At 42.4% G+C, this 19,230-nt stretch overlaps 1 protein-coding gene across 4 annotated transcripts in view; it reads right to left on the bottom strand.

The window, feature by feature from the left end:
• Positions 1 to 560: 560 nt before the first annotated feature.
• The window catches only part of LOC148032980 (alcohol dehydrogenase class-P-like), a 44,509-nt gene continuing 25,839 nt past the window's right edge, over positions 561 to 19,230 (bottom strand). The window contains exons 5-13 of one of the 4 annotated variants that reach the window (XR_015691698.1): positions 8,092 to 8,138; positions 3,955 to 4,277; positions 3,481 to 3,563; positions 3,299 to 3,374; positions 3,158 to 3,219; positions 1,995 to 2,090; positions 1,739 to 1,900; positions 1,388 to 1,552; positions 564 to 1,206 (exon numbers count right to left, since the gene is read on the bottom strand). Coding sequence is in view for 3 of the 4 variants with exons in the window: in XM_087683679.1 (XP_087539805.1) it covers positions 1,442 to 1,552; positions 1,739 to 1,900; positions 1,995 to 2,090; positions 3,158 to 3,219; positions 3,299 to 3,374; positions 3,481 to 3,563; positions 3,955 to 4,277; positions 8,092 to 8,138 (960 nt within the window). In the remaining variant the exon portion in view is untranslated. Of the gene's footprint in view, positions 1,207 to 1,387; positions 1,553 to 1,738; positions 1,901 to 1,994; positions 2,091 to 3,157; positions 3,220 to 3,298; positions 3,375 to 3,480; positions 3,564 to 3,954; positions 4,278 to 8,091; positions 8,139 to 19,230 lie in introns of all 4 variants that reach the window. The other 3 variants (XM_087683679.1, XM_087683681.1, XM_087683680.1) reach the window with 3 other exon arrangements.

Genomic DNA, 19,230 nt, shown 5'->3' with positions numbered 1-19,230 from the left:
CAATTTTAACTAAATTATCAATGACAATCTTGATGAGAACAATTACCCTACATGAAAATTCATGACAAATTTCCTTAGTGCAAAGGCGTTTGGACTCACGTAGTCAGAAACAATGCAATGGCATCCATAGTTCCTCTATGAAATGCTACTACAAAATAAACAAAGATTAAGATTGAGAACAAGCAATAAGTAGAGTTCTGTATTGATTATTTATAAGTGTCAAAAACCATAATAAGATATTTATAAGAATCCAAAAACCCCATAATTACATGGAAGAATCTAAAAGGGATCCTTAAACATGTTGAAATAAAACTCTAACATTGAATTGCCTCTAAAATTACCCACCTTAGGATACTTATACAAACTCTATATAAACTATGCATAAAAGAAACAAATAAAAATTTACATTGGCTTGTCTTTGGTGATGTGGGTTCAAATGCAAGTGTCACAAATAGCATGGTAAGCTATTTCAAAAAATCTGAAATTCCCACTATTACATGAAATAAACTAGCCAAGCTCTTTGAAGTAAACATAAAAAGATCAAGTGATAGCTAAATAAAATTTAAGGAGTGAATTTGTGTTTATTGTATGATAGAGGGCTATCACTCACACACACACACACACACACACTCTCTCTCTCTCTCTCTCTCTCTCTCTCTCTCTCTCTCAAAAAGAGAGCAAGCAAGTGCATCTCGATCAGTTAAGTTGAACAAGGTAGTAACTAGGTGTTTGGTTCAACTCCTACCCTCTAGTTGCTGGTCCTCCACATATAGAGCCTCTGGCTCTTTTTCAACAGCAAACATTCAGCTTTGTAAATTGGCTTCTTAGGCAATTTGGTGAATCCATTATCAGCAACTTGCATGTTATCTATTTTGATTTCAAGATTAGATTTCTTTGTATTTGCTAAATTCATCAGCAAATTCTGTTCTTTGCTGTTCATTTCTACTTTTGTGTTAACTAAATTTTATATCGTTACAAAGCAACGCACACTGAGCTGCAAGCTCCCTCATTGTCAGCTGTGTTATTCACAGACAATACTGCTAGCTTTTTTTGCTACTCTTTTATTTTGCCATCTCTTTAGGTTTTGCATTGCCTTCTATTTATTACAAATCCAAATGTTATAGAGTGCAGGGATGTATGTGCACCCTACTGTATCTGCACTGCCATTGCTTGTATCTGTAAATATGCATGTCCACAAGACCATACCTGAAAATAAGGGTTGTGATTTATTTGTTAACCTCTCAGGCAAAACTCCAAGACATTTTGCAGCATAGTTTGTTCCAATTGTGCAACTTGATAAATGATAAAATTAAGAAATGTCACTTTGGAAGTAAATGTAAAGAAAAAGAAAAATGAAGACTTAACAGAATCCTCAGACATGCAATACCCCAAATATTGTCACCTGAGCCAACGCAATGAGTAAATAGTTTCCAGGTATATATCAAAAGTGCATCACACATCTCAAGCTCTTGCCTTCAGTCATAAGCTTGAAAGCATCATTTATTTGCAAAAATGGCAGCTCATGTGTGATAAAATCCTCCAGACAGAAAACCTGCGATTTATGTAAATATGCAACCTCAAAAGAGACTTTTGAACAAAGATTTCATTATCTGCCACATTTCTGTCTGGAAATGACCATCCAATCCAACTTCCAGTTCAAAAGCTTCTAAATTGTGCTGCAGTAAATAATCGTAAAAGGACAATTCACATTTTTGGCATGAAGATGATAGAACATTACCTTCTTCATATACATGTCCACATATTCTGAGAGCTGGGACTTTGGCTTCAGTCCACCGAACATTGCTCCAGTTAACGTTCGTCCATACAAGAAAAATCCAGGATGAGCTGATAAAAGTGTTTTTTCACCAGCCACACCGCAAATCACTGCCATCCCCCAGCCCTAGAAATTTGCCAAAGGTCAAAACTCTAATCAGAAAGGTGCCCTGATGGCTAATAGTGAATAAAAACAGCACCCAGTTTGAAGGTGGCTGTACATCATGGCAACTTAATAAGGCCGATTCGACAACTTTTGCACTTCCAACACACTCAAAGCTGTAATCGACACCACCTTTGGTCATTTCCTTTATCACCTGGCATAAAACAACAGAGCAATGCACATCATTTGGCATTCACATAATTTCAAGCCTGTTATCTTACTTTCAAGTGCTTAATGAAGACATGATATGGTTCAAACGAGATGGATTACTTGGCTGTTGGGAGGCAAGATGTGCTTACTGGAAAATAGTTATGTGAACAAGATCTGTTCTTTGGGAGGTGAACTGCGCTTACTAGATTGCACTTTACCAGGCGTGCTTACAATCATCATTATTGAGACATAATGAAGGAATATTCCCAGAACAGGTATGATGTCATGTTACTGTGGATCAACCACCTTCCAGAAGTATTCTTGAGCACTATTCTACTTGAAGTAGGAAGCCCTCTTTCAGTGTAACAACCTAGCAGTTCAAATATAGATGACACACTAGAAAAACATTCCTGCAATAGCTACACTATTTCAACGCACACTTTTGGTGCAGGTGTCATTGCAAGTCCCAATGTTGATGTCATCTCGCTATGGATCAACCATCTTAAGGTGCTGACCATTAACTGTTAATCATGCTCACTTGCACCTACTATCACATCGAACAACCCTCAGTGCAATCATGTTTGAGCTTGCAAGGACCTCTTTCAGTTTCCTTTCAATACAACATGTTACAATGAGCTTGTCACTACCTGTGGCTGTGTAGATTAAAGCACTGCTCCTCCAGAGTCTCCATGCCATCTGGCAATAACCTTTGAGGAGATTGACTAAATGTAAAGCTAAATGGTTCTCATTATTCTGGTAATTAAAGAGGTGACCGATAATGAGTGGTTACTTGCTGTGCAGATTAAAGGCACAGCTTATTAAGGCTCTCCATGGCTATATACATTTCGCAACAACCTTTGAGGTTCTCATTATTGTGGCGATCCATGCCAGCTAAGACATGATTAATAATGAGGGGGTACTCATGGAAACTTCAATGGAAAATGTAAAGCCATGTTAGGAACCTTCAATTGATTAACCTGATGCACACGCTCACCAAACACGGGATTATTTATGGAAATGTCAAAGAAAAATGAGCGACTGTGTTAGAAACCTTCAAATAAAGATTCAAACCTGATGCACAGGTTCATCAACCTCCAGTGGGTTCAAACAATCAGTAACAAAGAAGCTTTGCGCTGTGAAAAAAAATGATGTCAGTGCAATGAAAATATTTGTCACACTCGTATTATATGCAATATAAAGTCAATATGATACCTTTCTCAAATTTTGTTGTGTTAATGTCCACACCTATAATGCGAGAGGCACCAGCTATTTTAGCTCCTAATGCCACCTGTTACAATACATTCATTTGTGCAACAAAAGAAATGTACTAATAGATATTTTAAGCAAAAATAAAAATGTCTTTATAGAGCACACAACTCATTCCTCTGACTTACAGCCAGGCCAACAGTTCCCAGCCCAAACACTGCCACGGTTGAACCTTTCTCCACTTTTGCAACATTCCAAACAGATGATAGACCTAGAGCCATGGCATTTCAGCAAAATTTTACACGAGTCACCTAAATATATCATAAGGATGGCTAGGTGCATTTGATTTTCATGTTAAGGATGCAGCTGACAGCACTTAAGATTCATAACTGAGACTGGACATTGGGAAGACAATGAACCAGGTCTCATCTGCTAGACAATTTGCACTTCATAAAATCATATAATTTGCAGATGATGACTAGATTAAAGCTCTGAAAGGAGGTACATTCATGACTTCTCTCTGAGATATCCTTCCAATCTTGTCTATGTTGATAGAAGATCTAGTCAGGAGATGTCCTGACAAAACTCCATGAATGACCAGAAATATCACTTTTCAATTTCCAGTCCTAAGAATAGCTGAAAGATAGGTAAGTGTAGCATACCTGCTGTAACACCACAGCTAAGGAGGCAAATTTTTTCAAGGGGAGCAGATGGATCCACTTTCACAACATTCCCATGCTCTAGAACTGTATATTCACAAAATGTTGAGCCCAAAAAATAATAAACTGATTCTCCATTCACTGAAAAGCGTGACCTCTTGTCATAGAGCATGACGCCTCTTGTTGTATTGACACGAAACTTTTCACAAAGATTACTTTTCGGAGATTTACAATAAATGCATTCCATGCACTCTCCGGTAAACAGTGAAAGAACATGGTCCCCTTCTTGAAGATCAGTCACATCTTCTCCAACACTCTCAATAACACTGCAAAATGATTCCTTTATCAGCACTCAATGAATAATTGAAATATAATAATGAAAATTTGAATAACAAACTGCAGCATTCCCCAAATAACAACATACATACTGTGGTGCCAGAGCTGAGTGAATACTTGTGCATGCACACACACCCACGTGTGTGTGTGCGCGCGCGCGTGTGTGTGTTAATGTAATTAATGCATTCAACTTGTTTCACCAAAAAAAAAAGAGCATTTATGAGTGTGGTTTCACCCAGAATCATGAACCATCTGGACAGACTCTGAGAAAACACATGCTCTCTGGACAAACTGTCAGGATATTTGAGAGCCTGCTTCCCTTTGCAAAGGTTTGGCAAGCATTTTTTGGCCATTTGGGCGCCTCCCTACAGCTTGGCTGAGTACTCTCGCTGTATTGATTGGATGAGATGTTGGGCTCTCTAGACAATTTGGAAAACTTATACCATGTTGTGCTTTTGAGCCTTACACATTCTTTCTTTTGAAGACCACAGCAGGATTAACTCTATGATTGCTACGGACTTCATTGAAAAGGATCAACTTGTATGTTTCCACTGCTGCTGACATTCTCTATGGTTACATTCAGACACACTTTTCAAAAAGCAGTTTCAAATCAGTGGTTTCAAAAGCAAAAAAAGTGTGTTCCTATGCATGTGTCTAAACAAGCTATCATTATCTTGTCACTCAATGCCCCAGCTTAGGATGCAACACAAGGGGTACAATAAATTTGTGCATGGAATTTATGCAGAGTGAATTTTACAGCTCATTGAACTTGTGATCTGTTATGAGAATATGTATAATTAAACTATGTTGGAATATCTCCACTGCATGTACTCCTTTAGTTCCCAACCATGGATACAAACATCTCATTGGTCATAGGTGTCCACTATGGATGGAAGTCATTGATTTTCCTGAGTATCTGCAGCAGATTGAAGTCCTAGACTTTCCAAGTACAGACATCAGCATCTTCCATGTACATAGCAACAGTCCAGGTGATTTTGTATGCCACTAGAAATAAAAATAGGTTTACTAATTTACATACAAAATTGGCTATGACTTCTATTCACGCAGAAAGTGTTTGAATGCATGGGTGCTCAACATTTCATATTAAAAGGGGGTCTTCACTCAGGCATGTTTTTTCACGTCACAAATTTGGGCATATATGTCTATTGGTACTCCCTGTAATGTGATATCCCCAAACAAAAAGGGGCTTCAACACAATCAATATGAGCAAATCAAAGCAGCCAAATTTTTTGCCCTTTTTGGACATCAATTACAGAATTGAATGGGACTTCCCAAAGCCAAAAGGAAATGAGAGAATGTCAAATGGTTGGCAAGCACCTAAAAAGCCAATTGCATCACATAAGAATGTAATGCACTTGAGTAATAGGTTTCAAATACAAGGCTGAATTGACGGAGCATTGTCATAGATAGGTTTGCATAAAGTTGTTGAGCACATGCAAGATACTTGAGACATTAGGTTTTTACATACATCCTGAGCCAACTCATATGTACATTCCATGACAAATGCACCAAGCCAATGTGCATTGTCTTGCAATAACAAGCATTCAACAGGATAAGAACTGAAGTTGGATGCAATATAGATAAGCTATTATTGATTTTCTCATCAAGGCCATGGATATTATTTGCCATATCCCAAAGTATGCATACTTGAATATTCCTTCTGTATGTAAGAAAACCTCCTTAACATACATGTAATACTTTGCCCAAAGATCTCTTCACAGAAGAAGCTGTCAATAAAAGATATGTTGGCAATGATTAAAGAGTCACCCATCCAAATAAAAGGTTATGAACTCCTTTGCATGATCAAAATGGGCATCTGAAACCAGCCTTCCTTCTTGGAATGGGTGGTGATAACTTGATTTAAGAGTTAATTACAGCAATAAATAAATGCACATAAAATGAAATACACACTTTACCATAACATTCTTGGATAGTAGACACCCTGTTGGCCCCAAAATTAGCGCCCCTTGCGGTATTTCTTTAGCTTTCATTCAATTGGAAGGAGAACAACTTGAGATTCCTCAATCTCCTCCTGCTAACCAATTGCTCTTGCTGTCATAATGACCAGCAAGCCTTTTGGGTCATTTGCCCCTTGATTTACCCAGGATTTCTTCTCCAATTTGACCCTTGGCTGGCCAAATGCTGTCCCAAATCAATTTAGGATGGGCTGGCTCCTGAAATCCCTAGATAATCTTCAATTATCAGCTACTGATTTCAGTCCCTTGAGCCTTCAATCTCTGGCACGGATCCCAAGGTGGCTGTTAAACCCTAATTTTTGCTGTAAATTAGGGTTTATTGCAAAAATTACAGATCAGCCCACCAAAAATGGCTGAGAATTGCTGAGAATGGTTGAGAATAGGCTGAAGGAGATGAGAGAATGCTGTAGAGAGAGAAAATTCTGAGATTTGTCGCGAAGAACTGATCAAAATCAGTTGCTGCCCTGCTGTACCAGCCCCAAACAGATGCACCAACACTGCAATTGTCAGCTTCCCAAGGTCAAGAATATGCAATCTCCATTACCAAAATGGTCTCCAATGGCTGGGAAATGGCCCCAAAAGCTGGCAGCAACAATCCAACACCTCTTCCCAACAGCTCCAAAATGAAAAAACGAGATTAGCCTTTCCCCCACTTGCATGGGAAAGTTTTGCCAAGTGGCAGCTTTCTTAATCCATTTTCAGCAATTTCCAATTATTTAATTAATTTTCAAAATTAATTAATTCTGAAAATTAATTCGACCTGCCCAAAAAGTTGACATTGGTCATCCAAAAATTAATTGGCTAGGCCATTTGCAACCCAAAGTGGTTCCATGCATTAATTGACCCTTGGACAAGCATTAATCCATTATTTAATGCCTAGTCCCTAGTGTCACCACTGACACTTAATGGCCAATTAATGGTCCTAGGGGCAAACTGACACCAAAATTTACCTAGAATCTAACAAGTGTAACTTGTTACAACTTTTGCCTTTGATACCCATCTTTTTCACAGGGTTCTTCGGCCTTCAACTGTGAAAATGTAGCTTGCACCCCACATGTGCAACACATGTGCATCTTTTAATTGCACATTTGATTAATCCTTTAATCAAATGTCAATTAAACATAAGCAAAGCATCAAATTTTCACATCCTCATGGCAGCATCCCACGGCATAACAAATACAAAATGGCCAGCCTCCATACTCTTGTCATGGTAACCAACCAATAAACAACATTTAGATCTAGCACTGCCCAAAATGAATTCCTTTTGCAAAAAAGTAAAATTCACAATCCTGTCCTCACCCATGGCATATTTGACCCTTGCTCACAGCAAGATCGATCATGAATTTTGACCATGAACTACACAAAGGGGAAGCTACAAGGACCTGCTTTTGGACTTTGACAGATTGCATGGTTCCTTTAATCCCAGTCCTCATGTTTCTCACATAAGGCTTATAAAAAGGCCCAGCAGCCTAAATCTAAATATTTGACTGACAGCTTCAGATTCAGTTTCCATGTCTGTAGAAAACTAACAGCTCTAGAATGCCTCCAAACCTTGAAAACAGCTCCCCAATAATGTTTATTCCCCCACAACCACCCCCCACACCCCCCAAACACACAAAAATGCTTGCTTGCCCACACAACACCCCACCACCACCAGAAATGGTGTATGTGCGCACACACGCACATGCACCACACAGGCATAGACATAGGAAACATAAGTATTTAAGAATTTATGAAAAGCAATGCACAAGCATAACAATAACTCTTAGATATCAAACGTAGAAATGGCTTGTAGTGAAAAGCATACCCAGCTGCCTCATGTCCAAAAATCCGAGGAAACAAACCGATCTTAGGCTGCACAAGTACGTGAGCTTCGTTAAAACACAATCTAAAATTGTATCATGTGGTCTTGTCATCTGCACACAACTAACTCAAGTTAAGTGACTCTTCCACTTATTTTTAAGAACCCCTTTATTTTCTCCATTTAGAACAATACTACCACTTGAAACCTTTATAATAACCACAGCCTACTACACAAGTCCAGACTACACTGACTGCCCATCAAACCTCCAATTTTTAAAAATCACATTTAAATATTTAATTGACATTACTTCTTCCAGTCATGTCCCTTCAAGTTGCATTCCTCCCTACTTGAGCATTAATTACATGGCATCTTGACTTCTAAGGCCATAAGAGTCCAGTGAAATTGGAGTACCTACTTTGATTAGGCACATCGGACCAGCTAACTATTCACCCATGACCTGGGCCCTCTCCTCGCCTACATCTTCATTCAATTGTCAATAGAGTTTCCTATCGTGACAAGGGCTATCTATTTTCTGTCCATGTAAAGACACCCTTGTAGTCACACACTGTACCAGCAGCCCATGTGGCTGACCTGCTGGGTTTGCTGCAAAATGGAATCTTCAGTGTTCACGCACACATAGTTAAAAGAGCACAAGGAGAAGAAAATCAAGGCTGGAAGGCTTGCATCCAATCCAACTGCTAAGTCTGAACTGAATACATGGAAGTTTGACAACTAGATCTGGATATTGAAGCCTGAAAAATTCAACAGATCATTGACATGACCAACATCTAAATATCGGGAGAATAAATCATCTCAGTCAAATTTCCATAATTCAGGTGAACCAATATAATAAGCTGCTTGCACCTGATGAAACAAGTAAAACCTAGAAAAATACACAAAATTCATAGAAAGTATAGCACAATAAAGTTGAAACAATGAAGATTTTTCCACCTCACTGGTGCAGATCGTGCACTCAGACTGCAAATCAACCTCAAATGCAATACTCCTGAAAAATCTGTACTGGAACAGCTACACACTTTCAAAAGCATCTCCAAAATAAATTGGTGCTAAATTAGAATTGGCTCCCTCACATGATGGAGCTAACTTTGTTCGTGGAAGGTGCTCAATGCCCAGCGCCCAGACTTAGAGATCAAAGCCCCAATTGATCAACTTGTCATCCCCAAGTCCCTGAGGGATGAGCTCAATTACAATCAACCTAAGAGTGAGGATAAGTATTTCTCACTCTCACAAGATCATGTAAAAGATGTACATGCACACATGCATCGCATGCATATACTTACTATGCAATAAAACAACTAAATTCTTTATAAATTACTAGTAGGAAGAGAAACAAAATCAGCCCTTTTTGATGGTGGATCAACTATACATTGTTAAGGCTTTCTTTTTTATCTTGAAACAAAAGAAGAGCTTCAAAAGAGAGGTATTGTAATGAATTTATAGGTCTGCTACCCTGTAAAACAGCAATGAGAGAAGAGGGACTTGATGATGGAGTGGAGGATAATGGTGAACAGTGGTTGGAACCAACTTTGAAGCTATCTTCAACTGCTACATACGAGTTCACAAACAAGGAAAGCTAATGTAGAATGAGAGGAAATGAGCTCTTTTTACAAGAGAAAGGGAGACTTGATGCAAAGAGAGAAAGTGAAGTAGCACAAAACAAGTGTCTAGCAATATGTCATGAGGTGTGACAAGTAGTGGGACACTTAGAAACTTGTATAACAACTGTCTTGACACCTATCTCTTCTCTATGGCTTTCCTTTTTTGGAATTGAGAGCTGTCAACAGTACTAATATCCATCTTCTCTATCTGGGAGAATATCCACTTAAGACTCTTATGGTCTATCACTAGTATGAAACTTCTATCAAGGAGACAATGTGTAACTAGCCGTCCTATCGTGGATGGGTGGTAAATCCCTAATTACAACTTAATTACAGCAACAAACAATATATGCAAATCTAAAAATACAAATTTACATGTTGATCTTGGACGATGTACACCCAATTGGCCCCAAAATTGGTGCCCCTTTTGTTATTTCTTTAGCTTTATTGAAGAAAAAGTTGATTTACAATGGGATTCTCCCAATCCCCTTCGCAATCCAAACTCCCCTTGCTGTCTAAAGTGACCAGTAAGTCTTCAAACTGATTTGCCCCTTAATTCGAGCACTTGATTGACTTTCACCTACTTTGATGGAGATGAAAATGCCCCAAATTCAATGGCTTGCTAGTCCTCCACCTGAATTTAACTGAAATTCACATTCAGCCCTAAAAAATCCAAGTCTTGGAGCTTCCAATTTCTAGCACACTTCCCGAGACTGCTGCTAAACCCTAATTTCTGTTGTAAATTAGGGTTTGCAACAAAGAAATTTGTAATTTCTCAGCCTCCAAGGGTCCAAATGCTGAGATCTTCAGAGCAAGGCTGTGAAATGGCTGGGAGATGAGAGAGAAAGTTGTAGAGAGAGAAAATTCAGAGTTTTGTCGCAAAGAATGACTGAAAATCAGTCAAATGCAGCTACTACCTTGCTACAACAACTTATAGATGCAAAGAACTGAAGAAAATCAGTCATTTACTGCTGCTGCCGTGTCGCAACAGCCTGTAGATGCTATCACCTACTGTTGATTGGTCTTCTCCTGCCCCTTGCTACCTCAGAAGGTCCTCCGATGGCTACAAATCAGACCAGCAACATCTCCTCCCTCTCTCTTGCAAGCTGAGTACACTAAATTAGGGTACCATCTCCTTTCAGTTCATAAGATTTGCTCCCTTGGCCTTTTGGTGGAGTTTGACAGTACGACGGTGCGAGTCCTTGATCGTGGATTGAGGAAGGTTCTCTCATCCGGATATGAGGAGAACGGCATTTACAAACTGAAGTCTTCCACCGCCCTCTCTACTCTTCTTCTTCCCTCTCAGGCACAGTCAGAATTATGGCATGCTCGGTTTGGTCACCTGAACTATGACTATCTTCGGAGGGCGTCACGTGGACAGCTTGTTCGAGGGTTGCCGGATATAGTGGTGAGCCAGCAGCCATGTGTCTCCTGCATACGGGGGAAGCAACATAGAGATGCCATTCCCCACACAGCTTCGCGGCGGTCTACTTCACCGATGGAGCTAGTATCTACGGATCTATGTGGCCCTATGAGGAATGAGTCCCTGCGTGGGAGCTCGTACTTCATGCTGATCGTGGATGACTATAGCAGGATGACATGGGCCTACTTTTTGGCATTAAAGTCAGAAGCTTTCTCGCACTTCAAGGATTGGCTTCTCTTTGAGGAGAACCGATCAGGCCGGAAGTTGAAGACCTTGCGATCCGACAAGGGAGGTGAATTTGTGTCTAATGAGTTTGCTCGGTTTTGTACAGATAGAGGAATTCACCAAGAGTTTGCCAATACCAATACTCCTCAAGAAAATGGTATTCTTGAACGGAAGAACCGCAGTGTGATCGAGATGGCGCGCACCATGATGGAGCACCGACAGACCCCTCAGGTTCTGTGGGCCAAGGCTGTGGCTACTGCAGTCCACATCCTTAATCGATCCCCTACTTCGGCCGTGGAAAGGATGACTCCATTTGAGGCTTATTTTGGGACGAAGCCAGATGTTTCTTACTTTCGAGTCTTTGGGTGTGATGTCTATGTTCACATTCCCAAGGCTCACCGTGATAAATTTGAAGCAGCTTCCCGAAAACAGGTATTTGTTGGCTACAGCTTCCAGTCCCAAGGCTACCGACTGTATGATCCCGTCAAGCGGGATGTGTACACTAGCCGTGATGTGCGGTTTGTGGAGGTTCCGGCTACTTCAATGGGTGAGGAGCATCCCGTTCTTGGAGATCCAGGGGAGAGTTGGGCTCCTTCTACAGTTCCATTGGAGCCCGTGCCTTTTGATTATGATTCTGTTTCTGACACAGAGTCTACTGTTCCACCGGACACCTCTGAGGAGTTACCGCTGGTGGATATTCCAGAGTCTTCTGCTGATGGAGAAGGACGAGGGGAGGTTCGGCCTCCTCCTCGCTGGGCCCTTGACACACTCCGTGATTCAGGGATCGAGGGGGTTCCTGAGGAGTGGGGACCGCAGGATGGTCCGCGGCGGTCACGGAGGCACCAGGTACATTCTACGGAGCTTGTTTGCTCCAACTATTGTTTGATGACCCATGTGATGCAGGATCGAGAGCCCACCTCCGTGAAGGAGGCTTTACAGTCCACACCATGGAAGAAAGCTATGGAAGCCGAGTTGGAGGCTATTGAGAGGAATGGCACTTGGTCACTCGTGCCACGCCCCTCGAAGAAGAAGGTGATTGGAGTCAAGTGGGTCTTCAAGACCAAATACCTCAGTGATGGTACTTTGGATAAGCACAAGGCTCGCCTTGTTGCTAAAGGTTTTGCACAGCGCCCAGGGATTGACTGTCATGACACTTTTGCCCCCACAGCTCGTATGGCGACCATTAGAGCTGTTCTTGCTTTGGCTGGTCATAGGAGATGGCCTGTTTATCAGTTGGATGTGAAGTCGGCCTTCCTGAATGGTGATTTGAAGGAGGAGATCTATGTTGAGCAGCCTCCTGGCTTTGGTTCTTCAGATGGGAAAGTCTACAGGTTGAAGAAGGCCTTGTATGGCCTCAAGCAGGCCCCGCGTGCATGGAACGAGAAGATTGATTCGTTCCTCCAGTCTCAGTTGGGATATCGGCGGTCCAAGGCCGATCCGCAGCTGTATGTTCACACTTCCGAGGATGGTTGTGTGCTGTTTGTCTTATATGTTGATGATTTGATTGTCACAGGTGATGCTGCACAGCAAGTCCAAGAGACGAAGTCAGCTTTACATCGGACGTTCGAGATGACGGACTTGGGTCTCCTTCATTTCTTTTTAGGCCATGAGATTTATCAGTCTCAGAGGGGGATCTTTATCTCTCAACAGAGATATGTACAGGAGCTCTTGGTGTCTTTTGAGATGGAGGATTGTCGGGCCCTCTCTACTCCTATGGATCCGAACTGGAAGGCCACTTCCCATTCAGCTTCTTCTTTGGTGGATGCGTCCCGCTATCGACAATTGATTGGGTCTTTGATTTGGCTTCTCAACACTAGGGTTGATCTATGTTTTGCTGTTGGGCTCTTGGCAGGGTTCATGAGTGACCCTAAGACGGTGCATTGGCAGGCTCAGAGGCTACTTCGGTATCTAAGGGGGACGTCTGATTTAGGGATTCATTACCCCGTAGGGACAGATGGGTCAGATCTTGTACTTGCAGGTTGGAGCGACTCGGATTGGGCCGGTGACGTGGACCACAGGCGGTCTACTACAGGTTACTGTTTTACTTTGGGTGCAGGTGTTATTTCATGGAGTAGCAAGAAGCAGCCCACGGTAGCCCTTTCGTCTACTGAGGCGAAGTATCGGGCCGTGTCTTCCACCACATGCGAGGTTGTGTGGCTTCGAAGATTATTGGAGGAGCTTGGGTGCTCCCAGACTCGTCCTACATTGCTGCGATGTGACAATGAGAGTTGCATTGCCTTGGCAAGGAATCCTGTTTTTTATGCCCGGACGAAGCACATTAAGATCCAGTACCACTTCATCCGAGAAAAGCTTCTGGATGAGACCATCACTGTGGAGTATTGCAAGACGGAGGACAATCTTGCGGATTTGTTTACGAAGGCACTTACTCAGGCTCTACTTCGGAGACATTCCAGATCCCTCAGGCTTCTGCCCTGTCCAAGCTCTGAGAGGGGGTGTTAGAGATCATAGCCTGATCAGGGGATCAGGGGCAGTAGGGCAGGTTTGGTGGCAGTCTGCACAGTCGGACTGCCACGTGGCAGTCCGACTGCCTGCAGCCAACCTGTTCTGGTTGCGCCCTATTTTTGGCGCCCTCTTTTTGCCCCGGTTGTCGGCTATTTATACCCGACGTTCCCAGCAATCTAGGCACACTTCTCTCACGCAGATTACAGACCGGTGACGTGCAGATTCTGTCTCTGTTCACAGATTTCAGACAGCAAACAGTGCAGACTGCAGCGGACTTCGAGGTGGACAGCAGGTTGCATCGTCGAGGTGGAGACACGCAGTCCAGCGCACTGCGCCCGTGTATATATCTGCATATCTTTGTATTCAGCATTCTTTATACAGCAGATCTTCATCGTCCACTGTCTCTTTCTCTCTCTTCTCTCTCTGCGTTCTCTCTCTCTCAGTCCTACGCTTCCGCACCGCTGCACTCTGACACCTTCAACATCTATAAATAGACAGGCTGCCCCCATTCAACCTCATTCCGTCTGTGCAGATTTCACACCCTTGAGTGCAGATTTCAGCCATTAGTTCACACACACGTAGCTGTCCAACCCCAAAGACTAATGCCACACCTGCTGTTACGTTTGCTCCTCCAGTGTGTAGGTGACAGCTGGCAGCCCATTTCCATCATCAGGCGACAACTTCCTCTATCAGGCGACGACTTCTCTACACCAAGTGACAGCTTCCAGCCCTCTTCATCATCTGTCCATAGCTTGCATTTGGTGCTCTAGGTCCTCCTGAGACCTGTGTTTGCTGCATCCTCTCCATCCTACACTCCGACTAGTGGTCACAGATTTGGGATCCGTCTTTGGTGGATGTCACTCTCTGACACACTGCTCTGCCTTTGAGTATCTGTACACTCTTACATTCATTTGTAGTATTCATTCACTTCAAAGTTGTGTTCTTTCCCTTCTTTTGTTTGTGTTTGAGTTTCTATGTTTTGAGTTTTGCGTTTAGGGTTTGAGTTTTGCTTTCTGTATTTGTCTCTGTCTCTTTTTTTGAGTTTCTATCGTGGTTGTACACTCTGTGTTTCCTCAGTCCAAATCCTAGCAATTTTCTTCACATGGTATTAGAGTCGGTGCTCTTGTAAAGAGTATCCTGCGGATATTGTGGAGAGCTAGTCTTTGTGAGAGACACACAATATGACTTGTAACTGAATCACAATGTCTTAGACACCTTCTTCTCCAGTTCCTATAATGTCCTATCAGGCTTCTCCATCACCGGAGGCCCTAAGACGGCATTATGGACTCGGTGAGGAGGACGACACTCCACTTTCACCTTCACCTTGTTTTTCTACTCCTATTACAAATTTCACTAACATGACGGAGAACTTTGAGGAGTACTATTGCAACAAGTACAATGATGTTTATACCCCTCCTACCAGTTTTACTACCACATTCGGACCGGTTGGTGAGGCTAGCCACCTCTCCAATCATGAAGAATATACGGCATTCAGAACGTTTGGTGATCCATCTTCATCATCTAAGCCAGGTCCAATGTTAGGTTTGTACAATCCTTTTGAGTTGCATGAATCAAAACCCTCGCATGTTTCTTCTTTTGAGGTACAAAATCTAGATGGCTTTGCATATGTAAACTTCGATAGAGGGGGCTCTCGAAGTAGACGTAATTCAGGTACAACTACAGCTTTTGTCACATTTGATCATGTAACACACTTCTCACTTCCCTCCCATCCCACCCTCTTCTACCTCCACCACTGATCATCTCTCTTCGTCCTTTCAAAATCTCAAATTACACTCCACATCCGCTTCACACATACTAGGGGTTGGATCTTCCATCTCCGCTCCTAGCACCTTTTTCTTCTCTACCCCATTCCATATCTCTTGCACCATGGTACTTCGTTAGGGCGAATGCACCCATAGCACCTGGGACGGCTATGATGGGCATCCCCCTAACTATCCCCAGATTCACCTCTCACATGACCACTCTGACGCAAGGGATTCCATCCCCAACTTGCGTCATCCTACTTACCTTGGGTTACACCTACGTAGGGATTTCCATCTTCTGCTCCACGTGTTCCCATCCCACCTCCACCATGGGTTACTCGTTGCCAAGTTCTCCACTACTGGCTCTCCAAAGTCAGAGGACAATCAGGTTACGTTCTTCTTGAATAAGATGCCCTAAAAATCTTCAATTTCATTCAGCATATCATTTCATAGCCTCAATTGCCAACCTTCTACAAGTTTGAGTGTCACTTCTTATGTTACGCGAGGCTACATGATCAAGTTCACAAGAAATCCTCATCACAGCCTTATTCAGAGCAGAGGGGACTTGTTACCTCTTCTTCGAGAGGGAAAACCAACAGTGGCAAGAACAGGCAAGATACGAAGGCAAGTCAATCAAAGGATGACTCATCTTCCTCAAATGGAACCAAAGAATCTAGACCTATCAGCAGCAACTCCCTTGGAAAAACTCGTTTTGCACACACTGCCAAAGAGCAGGCCATGTGGACGAGGAGTGTCGCTCCAAGGCCCAAGGTCTTCCACCTAAAAAGCCTCAACAGACTACTGCGACTGCACAGTCCAATGGGGTTACGTCTTTTGCTCCTGCTTTATCTGCTCCTTCAGCACTTGTTGCTGCTGTTGGACATGTGGCCTGAGCACAACCTCAACAGACAGTCTCTTTCACTACCCCTGAGGGACTGGCTGATTGGTCTACAAGTCCCGATCCCATTGCATTTCATGTATCCATCTCACCTTCTTCTCCACCTCATCAAGTGTTCCCTTGGCAAAGCCCTGCTACTAGACATACGCGATGGTAGACACGTTCTTAGACTAGCATGTCTCTAGGTCCTTTAGGATACCCTAGGTCAGTCTAGCATCCATCTTTCGCACTCTTAGAGTCGGGCCCATAGGATTCATTGTCCTTAGCTTTTCCATTCTTAAGTCTTCCGTTGCATTTATTTACACACATACACATTCATTGCATTGTCTTTTCAGTTAGATTTTCTCTCTGTTTTGTTTTGCTTTGGAGCATCTCACCACTGACCTCTATGTTTGCAAATTCTTATTTCTTTTGCAAGGTTTTGTCTTTCAGTGTAGGGCTAACTTGCAGATTGCTTTGGTCCTACCTGGGCTAGAGACGTGGAGATGTGCACCGTTCCTTTCATGGTTTCATTCTCCTAGGAGTGCTTGCTATTCTTCCAACATGGAGGTTTTCCCTACCGAGGCAGATCGTATAGTATCCCTCTCGATGTTATCATGGTGGTGACTTCTACCTTGCTCTTCCAACGGGGTGCTTCATTCACTACATCTTCATCATCTTCTTCCATTCCTTATGGTTCTCGGCACCACACAAAGACCGACATCAAGCTCCTCTTTCTTCTTCGGCATCTACATCCAAGTTGAGAGGTGGTTTCTACCCTTCTTGGTATTCTATAAGCTTCAACACTTTGTCTTTAACATCGGCTTCTCCCCCCCTATTGTACCTTTTCCCTTTGCATTGCATGATTTCATCATCTTTGTACTAGGGCACTTGGGCAAGTGAACAATTTTCCCACGAGGAATACTATCCAGGTGGCACCTGCTGCATGAGCATTCTTCAACATGTAGCATACTTTGCATCTTATTGTGCAGGGCACCACTTAAGCGGATCCTAAGCTGTTTTCACCAGAGGTTGTTGTTACCACACCACCATACTCCATCACACAGATACCTCATCACTTTTTTTTTTTCATCGTCATCGACACCCTTAAGTGGATGGGTAAGCTTGTATTGTTTTGTGATATGTTGGGTGTACCCTCCCTACTCTCGTCTTCTAGGTCATTATTACTCAATCGGCCGCATCCCATAAAATTTAACTCCCACTTTTTTTAAAAAAAAGTTCAATGCGGTTCCATCAGCCTTTGTAGGGTTTGGTAGGCCACTAGGCAACCGATGTGCACCCTTTGTCAGATGCCCTGTCCTCTCTAGGGTGACCACTTGGACTCCCTTGGTAAGATAACCATCGCCTTTGTAGTCTTGGTAGGCCACTAGGCAACCGACGTATACCCTTTGTCCGATGCCCTGGCTACTTTGGGGTGGGACACCTTGGGGTAAGTAAAAATCCAAGTGGTTGGCCTAACCTTTTGGCTCCGTTTTGGGCCTAAGAGGAGGTGTTGAGCTAAAGCACACTTTTCAGCTGAGTAGCATTCTTAAAATAGCCCTAAAACACACTTAATTAATGAAAAACCCTAAAAAGGGGAGCGGTCCGAGAGAGTTTCAACGGTCTCCTAAAAACCCTAATTCTTTGGGACACCTTTCAACATCTATAAATAGACAGGCTGCCCCCATTCAGCCTCATTCCATCTGTGCAAGTTTCACACCCTTGAGTGCAGATTTCAGCCATCAGCCCACACACACACATGGTTGTCCAGCCCTCTATCATGCAACAACTTCTCCACACCAAGCAACAACTGCCAGCCCTCTTCATCATTTGTCTAGCTTGCGTTTGGTGCTCCATCTCCTCCTGACACCTGTGTTTGCTATATCCTCTCCATCCTACACTCCGATTGGTGGTCACAAACTTGGGATCCGTGCCCGATGGACATCACTCTCCAACGCACTGCTCTACCCTTAAGTATCTATACACTCTTACATTCATTTGCAGTATTCATTCACTTCAGAGTTGTATTCTTCTTTCCCTTCTTCTATTTGTGTTTGAGTTTTGAGTTTTACGTTAAGGGTTTGAGTTTTGGGTTTTGCGTTTAGGGTTTGAGTTTTGCTTTCTGTGTCTATGTTAGTCTCTTTGTGTTTCTGTTGTGATCGTACACTCTGTGTTTCCTCAGTGCAAACCCTAGCAGTTTCCTTCACACACTCTCCATTTCAAAAAAGATTGTAGCACTAAGCATAAAGTTGAAACTCTTCCCTCTCTCTCTCTCTCTCTTTGTTTGGCTATAACCTGTAACACAGCATGCTCTCTCTTTTTAGACTCTCACACAGTACCTCTCTCTAAAACAGCTTTCACTGCTCAACTAATTACAGCTCTCTCTCTCTCTCTCTCTCTCTCTCTCTCTCTCTCTCTCTCTCTCTATATATATATATATATATATATATATATATATATATATATATATATATATATATATATATATATATATAACATCTCTGTTTTCACAACAATCTCTTTCTCTCTCTCTCAAAACAGACTAAGTCTCATGGAGGATCGACTAATGCTTTTAATTCCTAAATTTGTAGAAGTCATAGCTTCCTCCGGATCAAAGCGTTTAGGCAATAAGTGATCTCAGCCTAGTTGATGGGACGAGGTTGAGAAAGTGGACCATTATGCATCAAAGGGAGGTGCAAAGAAATGGAAACGCAAAAGATGTGAGCAATTAAAAATAGAAGGATCCAATCATGTGAAGCAACAGTTATGCCA

The sequence above is a fragment of the Lygodium microphyllum genome, chromosome 8 (genome assembly GCF_053477565.2).
Source record: "Lygodium microphyllum isolate KBCC chromosome 8, Lygodium_microphyllum_v1.1.10, whole genome shotgun sequence".
NCBI lineage: Eukaryota > Viridiplantae > Streptophyta > Polypodiopsida > Schizaeales > Lygodiaceae > Lygodium > Lygodium microphyllum.
This window is presented reverse-complemented; position numbering and strand designations above follow the sequence as displayed.